Below are 26945 nucleotides of genomic sequence, written 5' to 3'. Positions count from 1 at the left end.
AGGATTCAGCAGATTTTATTTAAAAGCTTCACTCTAAATTATTTACTTGCATTTATGCCAACCACAATGTGAATTAGATATCACTGTAAAAAATGCCTCCTCATCCTGCACAGCGCGACCGGCCCCTCTGGAATGACGAAGATCGTGGAAAAAACGAAAGGTTTTCATTTTTAACAGCGTCATTAAAAAGTTACGCAAAAGTGTCTCCTCTCACCGATCCTGCACATCCTACATCGGTGCACCTGTCAGTAGTCTGAATACTGCTCTGTGGGTACACAGGTCTATATGGACTCTATACCGCTAAATATCGCAAATACCCAGGAACCTACAACTGTGAATGTGCGCAATACTGTGAACACTCAAGACTCTGCTCCCAAACCACTGGGGGCCAACACTATTCCAGAGAGGATCCGAGTCATAAACAGTACATACAGTATGGGGCAGTACTATATAAGTTATATTCTTGTATATAGGAGCAGTATTATAGTAGTTATATTCTTGTATATAGGAGCAGTATTATAGTAGATATATTCTTGTATATAGGAGCAGTATTATAGTAGTTATATTCTTGTATATAGGGGGCAGTAGTATAGTAGTTATATTATTGTATATAGGAGCAGTATTATAGTAGTTATATTCTTGTATATAGGAGCAGTATTATAGTAGTTATATTCTTGTATATAAGAGCAGTATTATAGTAGTTATATTCTTGTATATAGGGGTAGAATTATAGTAGTTATATTCTTGTATATAGGAGCAGTATTATAGTAGTTATATTCTTGTATATAGGAGCAGTATTATAGTAGTTATATTCTTGTATATAAGAGCAGTATTATAGTAGTTATATTCTTGTATATAGGAGCAGTATTATAGTAGTTATATTCTTGTATATAGGAGCAGTATTATAGTAGTTATATTCTTGTATAGAGGAGCAGTATTATAGTAGTTATATTCTTGTATATAGGAGCAGTATTATAGTAGTTATATTCTTGTATATAGGAGCAGTATTATAGTAGTTATATTCTTGTATATAGGAGCAGTATTATAGCAGTTATATTCTTGTGTATAGGAGCAGTATTATAGTAGTTATATTCTTGTATATAGGGGCAGTACTATATAAGTTATATTCTTGTATATAGGAGCAGTATTATAGTAGTTATATTCTTGTATATAGGAGCAGTATTATAGTAGTTATATTCTTGTATATAGGAGCAGTATTATAGTAGTTATATTCTTGTCTATAGGAGCAGTATTATAGTAGTTATATTCTTGTATATAGGAGCAGTATTATAGTAGTTATATTCTTGTATATAGGAGGCAGTATTATAGTAGTTATATTCTTGTATATAGGAGCAGTATTATAGTAGTTATATTCTTGTATATAGGAGCAGTATTATAGTAGTTATATTCTTGTATATAGGAGGCAGTATTATAGTAGTTATATCCTTGTATATAGGAGGCAGTATTATAGTAGTTATATTCTTGTATATAGGAGCAGTATTATAGTAGTTATATTCTTGTCTATAGGAGCAGTATTATAGTAGTTATATTCTTGTATATAGGAGCAGTATTATAGTAGTTATATTCTTGTATATAGGAGGCAGTATTATAGTAGTTATATTCTTGTATATAGGAGCAGTATTATAGTAGTTATATTCTTGTATATAGGAGCAGTATTATAGTAGTTATATTCTTGTATATAGGAGCAGTATTATAGTAGTTATATTCTTGTATATAGGAGGCAGTATTATAGTAGTTATATTCTTGTATATAGGAGCAGTGTTATAATAGTTATATTCTTGTATATAGGAGGCAGTATTATATTAGTTATATTCTTATATTTAGGAGCAGTATTATAGTAGTTATATTCTTGTATATAGGAGCAGTATTATAGAAGTTATATTCTTGTATATAGGGGGCAGTATTATAGCAGTTATATCCTTGTATATAGGAGCAGTATTATAGTAGTTATATTCTTGTATATAGGAGGCAGTATTATAGTAGTTATATCCTTGTATATAGGAGGCAGTGTTATAGTAGTTATATTCTTGTATATAGGAGCAGTATTATAGTAGTTATATTCTTGTATATAGGAGCAGTATTATAGTAGTTATATTCTTGTATATAGGATGCAGTATTATAGTAGTTATATTCTTGTATATAGGGTCAGTATTATAGTAGTTATATTCTTGCATATAGGAACAGTATTATATTAGTTATATTCTTGTATATAGGAGCAGTATTATAGTAGTTATATTCTTGTATATAGGAGCAGTATTATAGTAGTTATATTCTTGTATATAGGAGCAGTATTATAGTAGTTATATTCTTGTCTATAGGAGCAGTATTATAGTAGTTATATTCTTGTATATAGGGGCAGTACTATATAAGTTATATTCTTGTATATAGGAGCAGTATTATAGTAGTTATATTCTTGTATATAGGAGCAGTATTATAGTAGTTATATTCTTGTATATAGGAGCAGTATTATAGTAGTTATATTCTTGTCTATAGGAGCAGTATTATAGTAGTTATATTCTTGTATATAGGAGCAGTATTATAGTAGTTATATTCTTGTATATAGGAGGCAATTTTTATTAGTAAAAAAAAAAACAGAAATATTACAGTACATTCGACCACAAAAACTAAATGAAAACAATAATCACGTATTATATATCATACACTTGCATTAAAGAGAAAATAAATAAATAACAACACAAAAACATCATGAAGGTGAATATTATTCTATATGTACATTCCTCCATAATGAACGATTTTTCCCATCCTTCCTGACCTCCAAACATTTGATCCACCTCAGTTCTGACATGATCAGGTCCACTGCTCTCCTATCATGGAAGGGTTCACTGTACATGGACACGCGGGTTCTGGTGTGCCAGTGATAGTATTTTATGACGGTGATGATCAGATATAACGTCTCCCGGTCAATGTCCCTCACACTAGATGTTACACCATATATAATTTCAGGGTATTTTAGGGTCTGTAGTCTCAGGATCTTAAGCTTCCTGGATATCGCCTGCCATATGTGTCGCCCTCCCCAACACTCCAATATAAAATGTGTCATGGTCTCCTCCTCCTGACACCCCAAGGGACACTTGCGATCTGACAGACTCAGATATCTTAAATTCCCCCTGACAAATAGTTTGCCGTGTAAGGACAGCCAGGCGATGTCTTGAAATTTTTTCGGGAGCCTAACACTATTCAGGAGTCTCAGACTGTCCTGTAAGATGGCGGATGTACAGTCCTTCAGAGCTGGCTGTAAATAGAAGAACGTCCTACACACCATGACATACAGGTCCTTACGGGTCTTACACTCTATATAGGACTTCTCAATGCGCCATCTCTTCAGACATCTGAGCCCGTATTCCAAGTACGGGGGGAGGTAGTCACGCGTCCATCTCCCCCTCTTGAGACTGCCGCCTCGCACCCAAGACTCTGCAAAAGGCAATATCCAGTCCCTGATACTATTCGCCCACAGGGAGCTGTTGTTTGAGTCCATGCAACCAAAATTAACTTTTAGAAACATGGAGTCAAAGAACACCCTTGGATTCAGCATATCCAACCCACCCTCTCTCCTCTGTAGGTAGGTGATCCCTCTTTTTATTGGGTTCAACCTGTTCCCCCAAAACATCTGGAAGAACAGGCTAAAGAGCCGAGCGGAGAAACATTCTGGCAAAGGAAAAACGACAGAGACATACAAGAAGACGGGGACCAGGTAAGTCTTCAACATTGTAACCCTTTCTCTATAGGTCAGCCTCCAGTTCTTCCATCGCTGAACCTTTGCATTTCCGGCTTCCAACTTCTCTTCCCAATTTAGTTTGGCATTATCATCCCTCCCAAATTTGACCCCTAGGATTTTAATATAGGAGGAGGCTCTCACAAATTGGGGCAGATCAAAGTCTGGATCAGAATCAGATATCCAGAGAGCTTGACTCTTCTCAAAGTTGACCAGAGACCCTGAGGCCTCCGAGTAACTTCTGATGGCCATAGACAACATCTCCACCTCACGAGGCTCAGATATCACTACAGTCACATCATCCGCATAGGCAACAACACTCAGGGGCAGGGAGTGGGGGACCGGCACCCCCTGAAAACCACACTCCTGCAGTGACCTCAGAAACGGATCTAAGGCAAATACATACAGCAGCGGACTCAGTGGGCAACCTTGTCTCACCCCCGCCTCAACCCTGAAGGTGTCACCCTGCCAACCATTGATCAGAGGAAAGCTCTCGGCCTCACAATACAAAGTCTTCAGCCAATCGATGAATTGTCCCGGAATACCGTACTTTGACAAAGTGGCCCATAGATACTCGTGATCTACTCTGTCAAAGGCTTTAGCCTGGTCAAGACTGACAACATATCTCCCACACCTCAGGGCTTTACATCTCTCAAACATCTCCCTTATGGAGATCACTGCCCCAGAGATGTTCCGCCCTTTTACTGTGCCATACTGACAGCCTGCCAACAGTGCCGGGGACAGACAAACTAACCTAGAAAACAGGATTTTTGCCAGAATCTTCCTGTCGACATTCAAGAGGGCAATTGGCCTCCAGTTCTTGATGTCACTCGGCTCTTTACCTTTAGACAGCAGAATCAGCGAGGACACTCTCATGGATGGAGGCATCAGGTGACTTTCTAGACAATTTGTGTAAACATCCACGAGGATTGGGGCCAAGAGGTCTCTGAATGTCTTATAGAATTCTGCTGTTATCCCATCCGGACCTGGTGCCTTCTTCAGATGTAACTTATCAATGGCCTCTTTGACCTCTGCCACCGTCAATTCTGCTGTCAAAGGAGAAAAGTCCAAATCATTAGTATCAGGGAGCGGAGTTGTCTCCAAGAATTGGGTCATCTTGTCTCTATCCAAAACCTTCCTCTGAAACAAGTCAGCATAGTACGATCTCACCACCCCCAGGATACCCTCCCGAGATTCCTGCAAAACACCCTGGGAGTCAGTGAGACCGGTGACAGATTTATTTGCCACCCGCTCCCGGCAATTCTCAAAGGGATCAGGAGACCCTAAGGACCCATAATCCCTTTCAAGAACCAGGGAGGTATACCTGCTGTACTGATACTGCCTTATCTCAGATTTCAGCTGGTCTATCCTTTGTTGGTCCCCACCCGCCGAATATAGTGACTCCAATTCTTTGCGCAGCTTGAGATACTGGCCATACTTACTCCTCCCCTTTTTAAAGGACAGTCTCTTTAAGAGGGTTCTGATCTCATCCTTGACATCCTCCCACCAGGCGGCCATATCATCATAGAAGTCCACCCGCTCTAGCTGACTCTGCATGAAGGAATGAACACATGTCTGAACATAGTCATCCTCCAACATACTAGAGTTGAGCTTCCATAGCCCCCTACCAATATCTGGGCGCTTAGTGGCTCCTAAACAGAAAACCAAGGCCATATGATCTGAATATGGGACGACTTTCTCACACATCTCACTAACCATTTCTGCAGGACTCACAAACGCCATGTCAATCCTACTGCTCCTGTCAGAACATGTGTATGTAAATTTTGGCTTTCTACCGCCCCGTGTAAAGACATCACTTAACCCGGACTGCAAGATCATGTTATTAAGGACTTTTGAGTCCCTGGCCACCGCTCTACCTGAGGACCTGTCACCTGAAGTCCTAGTGACATTGAAATCCCCGGCCATTATAACAGGGACAGCTGTAAACAGATATGGCTTGACATCATTAAACAACTGGACCCTTTCTGTCACTGTCTGCGGGCCATAGATATTTATGAGCCGGAGCCTTCTACCATGTATAGTGACCTCAAGGATCAGACACCTTCCCATGATGACCTCTGTCATCCTATGTATTGTCACATCCCTGGTGGTAAACAATATGGCCACCCCGGCATAAGGCTCCACAGCCAGTGACCAGAAAGAGGGACCAGACGTCCATTCCCTCTCAGCCTCACGTAGGTGCCCCAGTGTAGTCAGGCGTGTCTCCTGTAAGAAGATGACATCTCTGTCCAGATATCTAAGATGGTCATAAACTATGTGCCGTGTCCTCTTCACTTTAATACTGTTCACATTACTTGAAGCAAGTTTTAAAGTAAACCCAGCCATGATAAGATAATACAAGAAGAGCAGAGACCTGACGCCCATCATCACAAGTCAGAATCTGAGTCCCGCTGTCCACCACCTGTCTCCATGTCTGACTCTGCATTAGCTTTTACAGTCTGGGGTTTTCTTTTTATTGGGGGTTGGTCCCTTGTGTCATCATCACATTCGTCCTCTATTCTTTTTAACTCTGTGTCTAAATCACCGTCAAACTCTGACAGAACCTCGTATCTGTTGGACACGACCATTACTCCTGCCCCATTGTTGACCTTTTTCTGACTGGTGGTATACTCTCTCTCTGGCCTGCGGGATGAGGTGTCTTTTTTCCTTCTTTTAATTTTCTGGGCCTTACTTTCCTCAGATGCAGATGGGGATACAGAAGAGGATACCCCCGGTTGCTGCTGGTCCTGTGGGACAACCTCCATTCCACCTTGTGTGTTTTCTAACTGCTGAGGTGTTGGTGCGGTGTTACCCAAGTCTGGCTGGACCTCCTGTCTTGTTAATATAGACCCAGATATCAAAATCTCCTCCTCTACAGCCTCTGCCCCCGCCACAAGGTCCTCATCAGGAAGCTCCCGGCAGATGTTGTGCCAGGCATTGGGACAGTCCCGGTGAGGGTGACCGATCTCACCACAGAGATTGCACCTGATGTTCTGGCAGTCAGCACTTAGGTGACCAGTTTCCCCACATAGATTACATTTTACCACTGTACATGTATTTGCCAGATGGCCAGGTTTACCACATTTAAAGCACTTTCTGGGCTGACCAGGGTAGAAACAAACGCCCTTTTCCCTCCCAATGAAGAAGGAGTTGGGCAGATGTTGTGTGATGTTCCCATGTTGGCGCAGCTTCACCAGGACCTTCCACCCTCCAGTCCAGATACCGTCATCATCTCTGTTCTTGGTGAGATCAGACACCAGGTCACAATGTCTGCGGAGCCACACCACAATGTCCTGGGGAGGAACAGCTTCATTCCAGAAGATGATGTTTATGATGACGGTATCTGGCTTGGATATGGGAATAAAACTGAATTTACTCCATCCATCCTTGTCTCTGAATCTGGGGAAGTTGGACCAGAACCTATCCAGATTAGACATGAGCTTAAAGCTGACATCATAGCCCTGTCTATCTGGAAGGTTTATTACTGCCAAGATGTCCGCTGGCACAAACCCCATCTGGTGGCACAGGAGCTCCCTCACCACAAACCTCCTATCCGGAAGGTCCTCCTTGGCACCTCTGTGCCGGAATCGCACAACATTCCTCCTTTTAAATGCCTGGCCAGTGTAATTGGCGCTGGAGGTGAAGGATGGAGCACCACGGCTCCAGGCATTTCTAGGAGGAACCTGGCGGGTACCTGCGTCCTGTCTTACAGGGTTGGGGTCTACTCTAGGGGGCCCTGCCACATTTGCTGTGCTTGTGGGTAAAGGGGGGAAATCCTGCACAGTATTTTGTACAATAACACCTGTCCCATCCACCTCTATATCATCATCAGACACAACACCCCACACAGATTGTGCACCCCCTCCAGCCACCGACCCCTCAGGAACATCACAGTCCGCACCCCCAGTCCGTGCCCCAACATTATCACAATCCACACCCCCAGTCCGTGCCCCAACATTAGTGCTCTGCTCCATCACCCCATCACCTTCATACACTGGTAAAAGTCCAATGTCCTGCTGATGTACTGGGACTTCTGGGACTTGTGGTGCCTCTGTTGGTCTCTGCTCCTGCTCAGGCCCAGCTGCAGGTTCCTGTGGCTGTTGTTCCTCGCCATACTTGCATATGTCCCCATCCTGGAAAGAGAACCGTGCCGGCTGTATGAGGGGTCTTGTCCCTTGCTGGGGCTCCTCCGGGGTGATGTCCGGTTCTATATCAGGTTTGGAGTCTGCTTCAAAGTTCAGCCTGTAGTTGGAGAATCGTTCCTGGTTCTTATACGTCTCTGCCAGTGGCCCCATCTTTACCAGTATACAGTCCATCTCCTTTACAATATCTGCGAGCTCAATGCTGAGTGTGTACAGTCTCTTATCATGGAGAGTCTTATACTGGGGATTTGCAGCCTTTAGCATATACACTGAGTCTATCTGCATGTGCAGCATACCCTTCAGGTGCTTGAGCTCCTCCATCCTCCTCACCAGAGCAGGGATCTCCTCCGCCAGCTGTAGCTCTGGTGCCCGGGCGGTCTCTTTGCCCTGCTGGTGGGGTTTGGGCAGTCTCTGAGGCTCCTTGAATGTATCAGACCCATGAGCAGCTGTATCAAGGTCTCTGGCCTGGGATCTGGTGCGGCCTGAGCGGGTCATGCTGGAGACCACATCTTGTTTCTGAAGGTTCTCTTGCAGTGTTTGTCTCTCCAGTGATGTCCTCCTGTGTCTCTGTGCTGGAGAGTGGAGCTGCACACCTGCTGCATATGATCCACTCTGCCCCAGCTCCTGTGCACCATCATGGCCTGGAATAGCAGACTCTGGGTCTCTTACAGAGGTTTCTTTCTTGGAGTCTCTTGGTTGTTCACCAAGCTGAGAGCCTTGGCCGGCCGACTGTATAACATCACACTCACATACACTTGCTGCTTCTTTCTTTACTTTACTCACATCCATGTCTTTACTTTCTTTCTTTGCACTTGCAGTGCTTCCATGCTGAGGACTTCTTTGTGGAAAATCCACTTTAGGATTTACCTCCATATCAGAAAGAGCATTGGAGTTTTCATCCAGTGTAGGCCGAGAAGCCTGGGCCTTGCTTGGGGAGCTTCCCCGCCCAGGGTGGCCCCGCCCTGGGCTTGCTCCAGACATCAGGAGAACCACAGACACAACCTCACAGCTAGGAGGCAGTATTATAGTAGTTATATTCTTGTATATAGGAGCAGTATTATAGTAGTTATATTCTTGTATATAGGAGAAGTGTTATAGTATTTATATTCTTGTATATAGGAGCAGTATTATAGTAGTTATATTCTTGTATATAGGAGCAGTATTATAGTAGTTATATTCTTGTATATAAGAGCAGTATTATAGTAGTTATATTCTTGTATATAGGAGCAGTATTATAGTAGTTATATTCTTGTATATAGGAGCAGTATTATAGTAGTTATATTCTTGTATATAGGAGCAGTATTATAGAAGTTATATTCTTGTATATAGGGGGCAGTATTATAGCAGTTATATCCTTGTATATAGGAGCAGTATTATAGTAGTTATATTCTTGTATATAGGAGGCAGTATTATAGTAGTTATATCCTTGTATATAGGAGGCAGTGTTATAGTAGTTATATTCTTGTATATAGGAGGTAGTATTATAGTAGTTATATTCTTGTATATAGGAGGCAGTATTATATTAGTTATATTCTTATATTTAGCAGCAGTATTATAGTAGTTATATTCTTGTATATAGGAGCAGTATTATAGAAGTTATATTCTTGTATATAGGGGGCAGTATTATAGTAGTTATATTCTTGCATATAGGAACAGTATTATATTAGTTATATTCTTGTATATAGGAGCAGTATTATAGTAGTTATATTTATGTACATAGAAGCAGTATTATAGTAGTTATATTCTTGTATATAGGAGCAGTATTATAGTAGATATATTCTTGTACATAGGAGCAGTATTATAGTAGTTATATTCTTGTATATAGGGGCAGTATTATAGTAGTTATATTCCTGTATATAGGAACAGTATTATAGTAGTTATATTCTTGTATATAGGAGCAGTATTATAGTAGTTATATTCTTGTATATAGGAGCAGTATTATAGTAGTTATATTCTTGTATATAGGAGGCAGTATTATAGTAATTATATTCTTGTATATAGGAGGCAGTATTATAGTAGTTATATTCTTGTATATAGAAGCAGTATTATAGTAGTTATATTCTTGTATATAGGAGCAGTATTATAGTAGTTATATTCTTGTATATAGGAGCAGTATTATTGTAGTTATATTCTTGTATAAAGGAGCAGTATTATAGTAGTTATATTCTTGTATATAGGAGCAGTATTATAGTAGTTATATTCTTGTATATAGGAGCAGTATTATAGTAGTTATATTCTTGTATATAGGAGCAGTATTATAGTAGTTATATTCTTGTATATAGGAGGCAGTATTATAGTAGTTATATTCTTGTATATAGGAGCAGTGTTATAATAGTTATATTCTTGTATATAGGAGGCAGTATTATATTAGTTATATTCTTATATTTAGCAGCAGTATTATAGTAGTTATATTCTTGTATATAGGATGCAGTATTATAGTAGTTATATTCTTGTATATAGGGTCAGTATTATAGTAGTTATATTCTTGCATATAGGAACAGTATTATATTAGTTATATTCTTGTATATAGGAGCAGTATTATAGTAGTTATATTTATGTACATAGAAGCAGTATTATAGTAGTTATATTCTTGTATATAGGAGCAGTATTATAGTAGATATATTCTTGTACATAGGAGCAGTATTATAGTAGTTATATTCTTGTATATAGGGGCAGTATTATAGTAGTTATATTCCTGTATATAGGAACAGTATTATAGTAGTTAAATTCTTGTATATAGGAGCAGTATTATAGTAGTTATATTCTTGTATATAGGAGCAGTATTATAGTAGTTATATTCTTGTATATAGGAGGCAGTATTATAGTAATTATATTCTTGTATATAGGAGGCAGTATTATAGTAGTTATATTCTTGTATATAGAAGCAGTATTATAGTAGTTATATTCTTGTATATAGGAGCAGTATTATAGTAGTTATATTCTTGTATATAGGAGCAGTATTATTGTAGTTATATTCTTGTATAAAGGAGCAGTATTATAGTAGTTATATTCTTGTATATAGGAGCAGTATTATAGTAGTTATATTCTTGTATATAGAGAGCAGTATTATAGTAGTTATATTCTTGTATATAGGAGCAGTATTATAGTAGTCATAGTCCTGTATATAGGGGCAGTTTTTTCCTACCTATTATCTCTATATTTTATAAATAATTTTGTAATGTAGAAATGTTTTCTTACTGATTTAATAATCATCCGACATAACTCCATTATCTTCGTCCTTCGTTTTTGATCTTTGCACTTGACATTCTCTTTCTCTCTTTTCCTTCTTGCATCGTGCGACCCCTGAACCTCAGATTATTTCCTTGTCTCAATGTTAATCCCTTGAAGAGAAAATGTGTAAATTTTTGTCCTTATTTTGAAGAGCGTCTTTTGTGTCTCCAGGAAAGGTTATGGTGCACCCGGGGGGCTCGGCGCGCTCTTCTGATTTGGTAACAATAGTCCATTAGACGCAGCCGCCTCTTCCTCCGCCCGGTCCCCTCTCTGACCCCGACTTCTGGCGATCGATGACGATTATGATTTCTAAGACTCATCACAAACTCCATCTGACCACAAGGACATAAATACATTTTGTTAAAATTGTAACGAATTAGAAAAAAGCGTTTTTATCATTAGCATCTCGGCCTCTTTTAATGGGAACAATAACTCGGCCTCCATTGAGCTCGTAGGTAAAGATCCGATCACTGCAGCTCAGTATTGATCCCTATGGGCCCTGGCTGCTGCGTTTCCAGGAACCGTTCGTACAGGATTACAGTATGTAAATAATACATTGTATCATCTATTAAGTAACTTTTTATTTCCACCATTGAGTTCATTGGATTCCATCATTTTCTATAGCCGTGTGTGAACTCTGAGTTTTGGCGCTTCATTGAGTTTCTCATATCCAATAAATAGGTTTTTATTAGGACTCCACTATTTTAGTTTATTTGTCACAATATATGTGAGATGTAGGATATTATATGTCACTTTTACATGGGACTGCAGATGCATTTTCCTTTCAATGATAAAAGCAGAAGGTACAAAGTCCTTAAAGGGGTACTCCACCCCTAGACATCTTATCCCCTATCCAGAGGATATGGGATAAGATGTCTGATCGTGGGGGTACCACCGCTGGGACCCCCGCAATCTCTGTGCAGCACCCGGCGTTGGTTTAGAAAGCTTGGGGGGGGGGGGGGTCGTGTCGTGACATCATAGCCACACCCATCGTGATGTCATGCCTCGCCCCCTCAATGCAAGTCAATATAAATATGGTAAAATAATGTTGCCATATAGTGCCTATATAACTGGTGCTAGAATAACGCTGCTATATAGAGCCTATGTAATGTTGCAAAATAGGGCCTAGATAATGTTGCTGAAATTCTGCCTAAATATTGTGCCTAAATAATTCTGGAATATAGTGCCTATATATAATAATGCTGATATAAGGCTGCCATATAGTGCCTATATAAATGTTGCTGGAATAATGCTGCCATAAAGGGTGTATATAATAATGCTGAAATGATGATACCTTATAGGGCCAATGAAATAATGCTGCCATATAGAGCCTTTACAATGGTGCTAAAATAATACTGTCATATAGTGCCTTTATAATGGCGCTGATATAATACTGTCATATAGTGCATTTATAATGGTGCTGAAATACCGTAATGCTGTCATATAGTGTCAATATAAATGTTGTTGGAATAACGCTGCCATATATGGTCTATGTGATGATGCTGAAATCATCATGTCATATAGGGCAAATGAAATAATGCTGCCATATAGTGCCTTTACAATGGTGCTGAAATAATGCTGTCAAATATATATATATATATATATATATATATATATATATATATATATATATATATATATATTCTTGCTGAAATCATTGTGGAAGTTGTAGTTTTGCAACAGCTGGAGGCACACTGGTTGGGAATACTGCCTTACTGGTTATGGTCCAAATTTTGCTTAAACATTGTTCTGTGTCACGTTGAGAGGCCTCCGAGCTCTTATATTAGTGTAAATACGGCCACATGTAGAGGAGCAGAAATGATTCTAAGTTCATTTTGGCATTTTGGTCGTCGGCTTCCAAAAAAAAAATATCCTGATTTTAGCAGATGGATTTTCTGCAGCGGCGATAATGTGAACATGACAGATTTGTGATGATAATTTAGGCGCGCGCAATTATATTCCCTTTCTGCTATTGCCAGGAACATCCAAATGTAAGAAAAAGAATCCTCATTGGAGGACGCCACATTCTGCAGATCTGGACCGTTCCCTCTGTAATCTGCATCGGGTTCTTGTGCCCAAATATTTCTCCAGACGCCGCGTTGATGCAGTTAATAGAAATTATGCGCCATTTGCTGTTGATTGACCATATATTTCCTAAAATTGGTGGATGATAGGATGGCGATCAGCAAGAAAGAGCAAAATCCAGTTTTGTTACATTCAGAAAAATTGCGAACATTTCCCTGGCAGATGTTAGAGCGTTTCTTGTTGCCTGGATACGGGGAGGCGGCCATTTTTGCAGTCTGACAATGTATCATAATTTGTAAGATAATGAGGCAAAACGAAGCCGAATTGTCATAAACTGAGACGTGAGCGTCCGATTCTTAAAGGGGACATTTCAGATACATGAGATCTGGTTACTCTTCTAAATAAATGACCAGATGTTTCTATTCACTGACACTAAGCAGAGGAATATTCCAAAGTTGCTTTTTTTTTTTTTCCACATCATGATTCTAATTTATTTTGTATAATAGTGAAAACTCCTTTTAAGGAAGGGGGAGGGAACTCTTAAAGGGAAGACATCATTCTGACATTAGTAAGATATGACATCAGTATCATATAACATAACTATGACATCACTATGACATAAGTAGGATGTTTAATCAGGAGGATATGACATCAATGGGAGACTAAATCAGTAGGATATGACATCACTAATACATCAATAGGATATGACATCACTATGATATTAGTAGGATATGACATCACTATGACATCAGTAGGATATGACATCACTATGATATTAGTAGGATATGACATCACTATGATATCAGTAGGATATGACATCACTATGATATCAGTAGGATATGACATCACTATGATATTAGTAGGATATGACATCACTATGATATCAGTAGGATATGACATCACTATGACATCAGTAGGATATGACATCACTATGACATCAGTAGGATATGACATCACTATGACATCAGTAGGATATGACATCACTATGATATCAGTAGGATATGACATCACTATGATATTAGTAGGATATGACATCACTATGATAACAGTAGGATATGACATCACTATGACATCAGTAGGATATGACATCACTATGATATCAGTAGGATATGCCATCACTATGATATCAGTAGGATATGCCATCACTATGATATCAGTAGGATATGACATCACTATGACATCAGTAGGATATGACATCACTATGACATCAGTAGGACATGACATCACTATGACATCAGTAGGATATGACATCACTATGATATCAGTAGGATATGACATCACTATGATATTAGTAGGATATGACATCACTATGATATCAGTAGGATATGACATCACTATGACATCAGTAGGATATGACATCACTATGATATTAGTAGGATATGTCATCACTATGATATCAGTAGGATATGACATCACTATGACATCAGTAGGACATTACATCACTATGACATCAGTAGGATATGACATCACTATGATATTAGTAGGATATGACATCACTATGATATTAGTAGGATATGCCATCACTATGATATCAGTAGGATATGACATCACTATGACATCAGTAGGATATGACATCACTATGATATTAGTAGGATATGACATCACTATGATATCAGTAGGATATGACATCACTATGACATCAGTAGGATATGACATCACTATGATATCAGTAGGATATGCCATCACTATGATATCAGTAGGACATGACATCACTATGACATCAGTAGGATATGACATCACTATGACATCAGTAGGACATGACATCACTATGACATCAGTAGGATATGACATCACTATGATATTAGTAGGATATGACATCACTATGACATCAGTAGGACATAACATCACTATGACATCAGTAGGACATGACATCACTATGACATCAGTAGGATATGGCATCACTATGATATCAGTAGGATATGACATCACTATGACATCAGTAGGACATGACATCACTATGACATCAGTAGGATATGACATCACTATGACATCAGTAGGATATGACATCACTATGACATCAGTAGGACATGACATCACTATGACATCAGTAGGATATGACATCACTATGACATCAGTAGGACATGACATCACTATGACATCAGTAGGATATGACATCACTATGACATCAGTAGGATATGACATCACTATGATATCAGTAGGATATGACATCACTATGATATCAGTAGGATATGACATCACTATGATATTAGTAGGATATGTCATCACTATGATATCAGTAGGATATGACATCACTATGACATCAGTAGGACATGACATCACTATGACATCAGTAGGATATGACATCACTATGATATTAGTAGGATATGACATCCCTATTATATCAGTAGGACATGACATCACTATAACATCAGTAGGATATGGCATCACTATGACATCAGTAGGATATGACATCACTATGACATCAGTAGGACATGACATCACTATGATATCAGTAGGATATGACATCACTATGATATCAGTAGGATATGACATCACTATGATATTAGTAGGATATGTCATCACTATGATATCAGTAGGATATGACATCACTATGACATCAGTAGGACATGACATCACTATGACATCAGTAGGATATGACATCACTATGACATCAGTAGGACATGACATCACTATGATATCAGTAGGATATGACATCACTATGATATTAGTAGGATATGACATCACTATGATATCAGTAGGATATGACATCACTATGACATCAGTAGGACATAACATCACTATGACATCAGTAGGATATGACATCACTATGACATCAGTAGGACATGACATCACTATGACATCAGTAGGATATGACATCACTATGACATCAGTAGGATATGCCATCACTATGATATCAGTAGGATATGACATCACTATGACATCAGTAGGATATGCCATCACTATGATATCAGTAGGATATGCCATCACTATGATATCAGTAGGATATGACATCACTATGACATCAGTAGGATATGCCATCACTATGATATCAGTAGGACATGACATCACTATGACATCAGTAGGATATGCCATCACTATGATATCAGTAGGATATGACATCACTATGACATCAGTAGGATATGACATCACTATGACATCAGTAGGACATAACATCACTATGATATTAGTAGGATATGTCATCACTATGATATCAGTAGGATATGACATCACTATGACATCAGTAGGACATGACATCACTATGACATCAGTAGGATATGACATCACTATGATATTAGTAGGATATGACATCCCTATTATATCAGTAGGACATGACATCACTATAACATCAGTAGGATATGGCATCACTATGACATCAGTAGGATATGACATCACTATGACATCAGTAGGACATGACATCACTATGATATCAGTAGGATATGACATCACTATGATATCAGTAGGATATGACATCACTATGATATTAGTAGGATATGTCATCACTATGATATCAGTAGGATATGACATCACTATGACATCAGTAGGACATGACATCACTATGACATCAGTAGGATATGACATCACTATGACATCAGTAGGACATGACATCACTATGATATCAGTAGGATATGACATCACTATGATATTAGTAGGATATGACATCACTATGATATCAGTAGGATATGACATCACTATGACATCAGTAGGACATAACATCACTATGACATCAGTAGGATATGACATCACTATGACATCAGTAGGACATGACATCACTATGACATCAGTAAGATATGACATCACTATGACATCAGTAGGACATAACATCACTATGATATTAGTAGGATATGACATCACTATGATATCAGTAGGATATGCCATCACTATGATATCAGTAGGATATGACATCACTATGACATCAGTAGGATATGCCATCACTATGATATCAGTAGGACATGACATCACTATGACATCAGTAGGATATGCCATCACTATGATATCAGTAGGATATGACATCACTATGACATCAGTAGGATATGACATCACTATGACATCAGTAGGACATAACATCACTATGATATTAGTAGGATATGCCATCACTATGATATCAGTAGGATATGACATCACTATGACATCAGTAGGATATGACATCACTATGACATCAGTAGGACATGACATCACTATGACATCAGTAGGATATGACATCACTATGACATCAGTAGGATATGACATCACTATGACATCAGTAGGACATGACATCACCATGACATCAGTAGGACATGACATCACTATGACATCAGTAGGATATGACATCACTATGACATCAGTAGGTAAAGACACTATTGTAGCCATAACGCTTGTAATCCATGACTATGGGCCCCAGTGAACATTTCCGGTCATATCACCTGTCGCCTTAGTTACATATATACTGTATTATCTTTGCACCATTTCATGTTATTCTTATTATTTTCTGTTTGCATTCACTTTTAGGGTGCTAAACCAACAGGGGGACCACCAGCACCTGCAGGAGCAGCAGGGGGTCCTCCGCCGCCTCCTCCACCACCACCTCCACTTTTTGGTGGAATGGTCCCTGGTCCTCCACCACCACCGCCTCTTCCTGGGGGAGGTCCGCCTCCGCCTCCACCATTTCCTGGAGCTCCGCCTCCTCCTCCTCTGCTGGGAGGTCCACCACCACCACCACCTTTCGGGAGTATGCGATTTTCGGCACCTATGGCTCCACCTCCTGTAGTTTTGCCTTTTGGGATGAAGCCAAAGAAGGAATACAAACCAGAAACAACCATGAAGAGAATAAATTGGTCAAAGGTAACATTTCTTCTTTCTTTGTGATCTAGAGCAATATGTGAGGTTAAGATTGGTGATCATGCAGTAACTCGTGTAGGTGTGATATACAGACCACCTGGCCAAGTCACAGAAGTAGATGATCTACTAGCTGAAGAAATATCTAAAATGACAATAAAAAGAGAAGTTATCATTATAATATAAACTGGTTCTAGTTCTGCCAGGAGTCCAGATATTCTAAATTCCCTCCTGGGATTATCTCTACAACAAGTGGTTGAGGAGCCAACATGGAAGGAGGCCATTTTGGATTTGGTGTTCACAAATGGGGATTTGGTATATGATGTTATTGTTGGCGAAAGCTTGGGATCTAGTGATCACCAATCAGTGTGGGATCTAGTGATCACCAATCAGTGTGGGATCTAGTGATCACCAATCAGCGTGGGATCTAGTGATCACCAATCAGTGTGGTTTAATATAAGAACAGTGAAGGGGTCACCACACAGAAACAAAAGTTTTAGATTTTAGAAAAACAGACTTTTCAAAAATGAGATTAGTCATATATGAGTCCCTATCAGACTGGAACAAATTACATGGAGTTCAGGAGAAATGGGACTACTTAAAACACACATTATTGAAGGCAACAGAAAATTGCACTAGACTTGTCAGTAAAAGCAGAAAAAGGAAGAGACCCCAAAAAAACGAGCATTTAGTAATTATAAAACAACCCAGAGCAATGAAGATGGGAAAACTACAAGACTAGGCAGAAAGAGGCCAAGCAAGTTATAAGAACTTCTAAAGCACAGGCAGAAGAAAAACTAGCTCAGTCTGTGAAAAAAAGGGGATAAGACATTCTTCAGATATATAAATGATAAAAGGAAATCAAAACAAGGAATAACTAAATTAAAAACAAAGGAAGGAAGGTATGTAGAAGAGAATAAGGGGCGAGCCGACCGCCTTAATGATGACTTCTGTTCAGTTTTTACAGAAGGAAAAGAAGGAAAATGACCTCCATTAGAGAGGAAAACTAAGGAATTGTTTGATGCATGTGTCTTTACAGAGGAAGAGGTTCTACGTTTGCTTTCTAAAGTGAAGACAAATAAATCACAGGGGCCTGATGGGATACACCCAAAATTATTAAGAGATCTTAGTGGTGAGCGAGCAAAACCGTTAACGGATTTATTTAACCAATCAATGGTAACATGAGTCGTCCCGGAAGATTGGAAATTAGCAAATGTTGTGCCCATTCACAAGAAAGGTAGTAAGGAGGAATCAAGCAACTATAGGCCAGTAAGTCTGACATCAATAGTGGGGAAATTAATGGATACCCTACTAAAGGATAGGATTGAGGACCATCTAAAATTCCATGGATTGCAAGATGAAAACCCACATGGGTGTACTTCAGGGAGATCATGTCAAACAAATCTTATTGATTTTTTTGATTGGAAGACTAAAATAATAGATGGCGGTGGGGCAGTAGACATTGCATATCTAGATTTTAGTAAGGCCTCCGACACTGTCCACATAGAAGACTTATCAATAAACTGCAGTCATTGAGCTTGAACTCCATATTGTTGAGTGGATTAGGCAGTGGGTGAGTGACAGATAACAGAGGGTTGTAGTCAATGGAGAATATTCAGAGCGAGGACTTGTCACCAGTGGGGACCTCAGGGATCTGTACTGGGACCAGTATTGTGTAATATCTTCATTAGTGATATTACAGAAGGTCTCGATGGTTTTGATATTTTTGCTGATGACACAAAGATATGTAACAGGGTTGATGTTCCTGGAGGGATCCGCCAAATGGAAAAGGATTTAGGCAAACTAGAAGAATGGTCAGAACTCTGGACACTAAAATTTACTGTGGATAAGGGCAAGATAATGGACCTGGGGGTAAAAACCCTCGGGCAGAATATAGAATATTTGACACAGTCCTGACCTCAGTATCTGAGGAGAGGGATTTAGGAGGAATTATTTCAGAAGACTTAAAGGTAGAAAGACAATGTAATAGAGCAGCAGGAAACGCTTGCAGAATGCTTGGATGTATAGGGAGAGGTATAAGCAGTAGAAAGAGAGAAGTGCTCATGGGTGTATAGGGAGAGGTATAAGCAGTAGAAAGAGAGAAGTGTTCATGGATGTATAGGAAGAGGTATAAGCAGTAGAAAGAGAGAAGTGCTCATAGGTGTATAGGGAGAGGTATAAGCAGTAGAAAGAGAGAAGTGCTCATGGATGTATAGGGAGAGGTATAAGCAGTAGAAAGAGAGAAGTGTTCATGGATGTATAGGAAGAGGTATAAGCAGTAGAAAGAGAGAAGTGCTCTTAGGTGTATATGGAGAGGTATAAGCAGTAGAAAGAGAGAAGTGCTCATGGATGTATAGGGAGAGGTATAAGCAGTAGAAAGAGAGAAGTGCTCATGGGTGTATAGGGAGAGGTATAAGAAGTAGAAAGAGAGAAGTGCTCATAGGTGTATAGGGAGAGGTATAAGCAGTAGAAAGAGAGAAGTGCTCATGGATGTATAGGGAGAGGTATAAGCAGTAGAAAGAGGGAAGTGTTCATGGATGTATAGGAAGAGGTATAAGCAGTAGAAAGAGAGAAGTGCTCTTAGGTGTATATGGAGAGGTATAAGCAGTAGAAAGAGAGAAGTGCTCATGGATGTATAGGGAGAGGTATAAGCAGTAGAAAGAGAGAAGTGCTCATGGGTGTATAGGGAGAGGTATAAGAAGTAGAAAGAGAGAAGTGCTCATAGGTGTATAGGGAGAGGTATAAGCAGTAGAAAGAGAGAAGTGCTCATGGATGTATAGGGAGAGGTATAAGCAGTAGAAAGAGGGAAGTGCTCATGGATGTATAGGGAGAGGTATAAGCAGCAGAAAGAGAGAAGAGCTCATAGGTGTATAGGGAGAGGTATAAGCAGTAGAAAGAGAGAAGTGCTCATGCCGATGTACAGAACACTGGTGAGACCTCACTTGGAGTATAGTGCACAGTACTAGAGAAGGATATAGATACTCTAGAGAGAGTTCAAAGAAGATACTAAACTAGTACATTGAGGATAAAACTTACCAGGAAAGGTTACAGGACCTGATCATGTATAAAAGAAAGAAGAGACTGAGGGATATGATAGAGACTTTATATACAGAAAGGGAATCAACACGGAAAAGGAGGAGAAGATATATAAGAGAAGAAAAACTACCACAAGAGGACATAGTGTTATATATAGAGGACAGAGTGTTATATATAGAGGACATAGTGTTATATATATATATATATATATATATATATATATATATATATATATATATATATATATATATAGAGGACATAGTGTTATATATATAGAGGACATAGTGTTATATATATATATAGAGGACATAGTGTTATATATATATAGAGGACATAGTGTTATATATAGAGGACATAGTGTTATATAGAGGACATAGTTATAAATTAGAGGGGAAAGGTTTCTGCAGTAATATCAGGAAGTATTACTTTACTGAGAGAGTAGTGGATGCATGGAATAGCCTTCCTGCAGAAATGGTCACTGCAAATACAGTGAAGGAGTTTAAACATGTATGGGATAATCATAAGGCTATCCTTCATATAAGATAGGGATAGATAAGGCTATCCTTCATATAAGATAGAGATAGGTATAAGGCTATCCTTCATATAAGATAGGGATAAGTATAAGGCTATCCTTTATAAAAGATAGGGATAGATAAGGCTATCCTTCATATAAGATAGGGATAGATATAAGGCTATCCTTCATATAAGATAGGGATAGGTATAAGGCTATCCTTCATATAAGATAGAGATAGGTATAAGGCTATCCTTCATATAAGATAGGGATAGGTATAAGGCTATCCTTCATATAAGATAGGGATAGGTATAAGGCTATCCTTCATATAAGATAGAGATAGGTATAAGGCTATCCTTCATATAAGATAGAGATAGGTATAAGGCTATCCTTCATATAAGATAGATATAGGTATAAGGATATCCTTCATATAAGATAGAGATAGGCATAAGGCTATCCTTCATATAAGATAAAGATAGGTATAAGGCTATCCTTCATATAAGATAGGGATAGGTATAAGGCTATCCTTCATATAAGATAGTGATAGGTATAAGGCTATCCTTCATATAAGATAGAGATAGGTATAAGGCTATCCTTCATATAAGATAGAGATAGGCATAAGGCTATCCTTCATATAAGATAGAGATAGGCATAAGGTTATCCTTAATATAATATAGGGATAGGTATAAGGCTATCCTTCATATAAGATAGGGATAGGTATAAGGCTATCCTTCATATAAGATAGGGATAGGTATAAGGCTATCCTTCATATAAGATAGAGATAGGTATAAGGCTATCCTTCATATAAGATAGGGATAGGTATAAGGCTATCCTTCATATAGGATAGAGATAGGTATAAGGCTATCCTTCATATAAGATAGAGATAGGTATAAGGCTATCCTTTATATAATATAGAGATAGGTATAAGGCTATCCTTTATATAAGATAGGGATAGGTATAAGCCTATCCTTCATATAAGATAGGGATGGGTATAAGGCTATCCTTCATATAAGATAGAGATAGGTATAAGGCTATCCTTCATATAAGATAGGGATAGGTATAAGGCTATCCTTCATATAAGATAGAGATAGGTATAAGGCTATCCTTCATATAAGATAGAGATAGGTATAAGGCTATCCTTCATATAAGATAGAGATAGGTATAAGGCTATCCTTCATATAAGATAGATATAGGTATAAGGCTATCCTTCATATAAGATAGGGATAGGTATAAGGCTATCCTTCATATAAGATAGATATAGGTATAAGGCTATCCTTCATATAAGATAGGGATAGGTATAAGGCTATCCTTCATATAAGATAAGGCCAGGGACTATTGATAATATTCAGATTATTGGGCAGACTAGATGGGCCAAATGGTTCTTATCTGCCGACACATTCTATGTTTCTATGTTTAAGATGGGGAACACAGGATGATGGCGGAAGCTCAGGCCCCAGAGGTCTTATGGGTAAACCGTAAATGTAACTAAATGGAGTCAAAATGTTGGGCATGATCTTGTCAATGTTTTATCGTCAGGGACCTTGTTATCATAGTCAGGGACCTTGTTATCATCATCAGGGACCTTGTTATCATAGTCAGGGACCTTGTTATCATCATCAGGGACCTTGTTATCATCGTCAGGGACCTTGTTATCATTGTCAGGGACCTTGTTGTCATCATCAGGGACCTTGTTATCATCGTCAGGGACCTTGTTATCATCGTCAGGGACCTTGTTGTCATCATCAGGGACCTTGTTATCATCGTCAGGGACCTTGTTATCATCGTCAGGGACCTTGTTATCATCGTCAGGGACCTTGTTATCATTGTCAGGGACCTTGTTGTCATCATCAGGGACCTTGTTATCATCGTCAGGGACCTTGTTATCATCGTCAGGGACCTTGTTGTCATCATCAGGGACCTTGTTATCATCGTCAGGGACCTTGTTATCATCGTCAGGGACCTTGTTGTCATCATCAGGGACCTTGTTGTCATCATCAGGGACCTTGTTATCATCGTCAGGGACCTTGTTATCATTGTCAGGGACCTTTTTATCATTGCCAGGGACCTTGTTATCATCGTCAGGGACCTTGTTATCATCGCCAGGGACCTTGTTATCATCGTAGACCTTTACTTCACCAACTGTGCCGCGGCCTCTTCTCATGAAATAGCGTCTAGCACTGTTCTCCGCACTTAGGGGTCTGCTTTATCATTTTATCTCCTAGTGGTGGATGTTGGGTATAGACATAGACGTAACAATGAGAAGACAACACGTGTCCATCCTTTCCTTTGTTAAAGGGATACTCCACCCCTAGACATCGTATCCCCTATCAAAAGGACAGGGGATAAGATGTCTGAGCGCGGGCGCAGCTGGGACCCCCAAGATGTCTGTGCAGCACCAGGTTTAGAACGCTGGGTGTGGGCGGCAGGGGTCTTGATGTCACAGCCACGCCCCCTCAATGCAAGTCTATGGGAGGGACGTGACGGCCGGCATTCCCCTCCCATAGACTTGCATTGAGGGGGTGTGGAGTGACGTCCCAACGGGCATGGCCATGACATCAAGACCCTCTGTCTCAAAACAAAATGTTCCAAAATCTGGGGCAGCGCACTACCCCTTTAAAGTGTAACTCCAGCTTTCCCCTCTCACCTGTTTTGCTAAGTTCGGCACCCGGGGGGCGGTCAGGCTGCCAAGGCAACTGTACAACACCCAGCAAGGTCTGTGCTCGGGACTGTTACTTATTAATAGAACTCATGCAAGGAAGATGGGGGGCACAGTATGGTTGCCTTGGCCCCTCAACCAACAGGGTTTCTGCTGTCTCTCCAATGCCGATCTCTACAGAATGGGTGAAGAGCAATGATGATGTTACACTTTAAAGGGGTACTCCCCCGGAAAACATATTATCTCCTATCCAAAGGTCTGTCCGGCATGCTGGGTGTTGTAGTTTTGCAACATCTGAAGGTCCGCAGGTTGTAGACCACTGTCCTATATTTTACATTGCACGGATCCCTCAACATACGATGGTTTCAACAAACGATGGTCCATTTGGAGCGGATTACCATCGTACGTTGAGGGACAACTGTAATTTACAAATCTGTATAACTTTCTGGTACCAGTTGATTTAAACAAAAAAAATAAATAAATAAATAAATAAAGTTTTTCACTGGAGTACCCCTTTAACCTGATCGTGTAGTTTAAAAAAAAAGGAGAGCAAAGTTTCACATGAAGTTTAATTAGTTGTATAAGAAGAACGCGGGGTTTACAGAACGAGGAGAAAACCGTAGGGAATTAAAGCGAATGGTCCGCCGCCGCTTTCTCAGTCTGTAGGTATGTTGTGTTGTCTGCAGCGAGTGGACTTCCCATCAATAGCGGGAGATCGCACGTATCAAAGTTAATTCTGTCATTTCCACTTTCTGCCTGGGAATTCACCGAGTCACCTGCCAAAACAATTATTAATATATTGTTAACAAGTCGTCCCAAGGTGCCGCGCAGCCTCCTCAAAAGAAGCTCAACTTGTCTCCTCGCACATTTCAAGACAAAAAAAAGGAGAGAGAAAAAAAAAAAGCTTGACATTCGCAGAGCGGTGACGTTACCAGCCGAGAGACGAATTTATTTTAAATGGAATTGACTGCGAGAATTTGGCTTATGCTAAAATAGTTTTATCACCCGGTGCGGCCCCGGCAGAGACTCCTATCCGGCTCCGCGCTGTGATCACCGAGATGACGGGAAGACACTTAGGGGGAAAAGACGATAGGTAGAGACGGCTCTATCAGCCCCATGAGGGGACGTCCGGTCGAGTTAACCCCTTCACTGTAAACCTGGTGAATCAAGACCAAGAGATCATCAAGGTGCGCCCCCCCCCCCCCCAACTTTTATATTGAGACAAGTTTTTGTTTATTGTTTTAATTATATTTTTTAATTTGCTCAGTATAAATAGAATAATAAAATAGACCAAATGTTTGTCCCCGGGACCTTATTTGATTTCACTGATTTATCTACAATTCCCCCAATATTGGCTTCTCTCACAAAGAAAACAGAGGAGAAGGTCCAAGTCAAACTCATCCGTCCATATTAGGCTGAGTTCACATAGATCAGGCGTCCAGCACAGTTTACGGCGTGCGCCTGAGGGAAACTGATGCTAAAACTGATCCTATTAATTTGAATGGGACAATTCACAATCATTCAGCGACTCAATTTTGACAGTAGATGGTTGGACACGCCGAAGGGGACAAGGCAGGGGAACGCAGATTGGTGTGTTCCCTTGTCCGGTGCCAGAAATAATGGATACCGTACAACTGAGGACAAGTTGTGGCATCAGTTGTGTCGAGATCTAGGGATGAGTTCACCTGTGCCGGATACCTTAGGCTGCGTTCACACGGCCGTCTAGACCCGTCCCTTCAAAATTAAAAACCGACTTAAAAAAAAATTAAAAAAACGGACAATGACGGATGCAAACGGGTGTTATCCGTTTGGATCCGTTTTTGTTCAGTTATTAAACAAAAAATATATCTTTTTTTGTTCTGAGCATGCTCAAAAGGAAAAAAACGATCAAAAAACTGATTGAAAAAACGGATGCAAACATGACATTAAAGGCTCATCCGTTTTCCATAGACTTCAATGTTAAATTTACTGTATCCGCTTTTTCTTCCATTTTTCGGACGGAAGAAAAAATATTGCATATGCCGTTTTTTCTGCCGTAAAAAAAAACAAAAACTGAAATGAGTGCAGGCGGGTGCAAACGGACTGTAAAAAAATCCCATTGACATTAATGGGATTTTTTTTTTAACCGTTTTGAATTCGTTTACAGCCTGCAAAAAAAGGAAACAAAACGGGGATAAAAAAAAAACGGGGACTGACGGCCGTGTGAACGCACCCTTAGTGGGAGAGAAAGAGAGAGGAAAATAAATAAACAAATAAATAAATAAATAAATATATATATATATATCAAAAAATAAATAAATAAATGGGAAAACATTTTAAATAAATAAATCTTGTTAATAATGTAGTAAAATAAATCAAAATGAAATCATTTCCCTCAGCATCTCCACTAGTTCCCCAATTTGTGTGACGCAACCTCAATACATATATATAGAGTTACAATATCAAGTTACAATATTAATTGGTTCCAGGGCGACCATTGTATGTTGAATCCATTGTATGTTGAGACCAGAACTCTATGGAAACCTGGTAATTGGTTCTGAATCCACCAAAATGTCATCCAAAAATAGGAAAAAGTGAGGATTATAGATAAATAAGTAGATAACTAATATAGATAAAGCAAATCAAAGAGTACAGAACATGTAATACCTTCCTGTACTGTAGGGGGCGCTACCAGACACCAGTCACTGCATACACTTCATTAATACAGGTAAAGAGTACAGAAAATGTAATACCTCCCTGTACTGTAGGGGGAGCTACCAGACGCCAGTCAGTGCATACACTTCAGTAATACAGGTAAAGAGTACAGAACATGTAATACCTCCCTGTACTGTAGGGGGC

At 39.4% G+C, this 26945-nt stretch overlaps 1 protein-coding gene across 1 annotated transcript in view; it reads left to right on the top strand.

Moving 5' to 3' along the window:
* DIAPH2 (diaphanous related formin 2) overlaps nt 1-26945 on the top strand; it is a gene marked incomplete in the record, with an annotated part of 1463478 nt that overhangs the window by 442213 nt on the left and 994320 nt on the right. Inside the window, 1 exon segment of the mRNA XM_056540556.1 lies at nt 17578-17910. Within this exon segment, the coding sequence (XP_056396531.1) occupies nt 17578-17910 (333 nt within the window).

This window comes from Hyla sarda, chromosome 9 (assembly GCF_029499605.1).
Source record: "Hyla sarda isolate aHylSar1 chromosome 9, aHylSar1.hap1, whole genome shotgun sequence".
In the NCBI taxonomy this organism is placed as follows: Eukaryota; Metazoa; Chordata; class Amphibia; order Anura; family Hylidae; genus Hyla; species Hyla sarda.
Note: the sequence above shows the minus strand (reverse complement) of the source record. Positions and strands in the feature narration are given on the sequence as shown.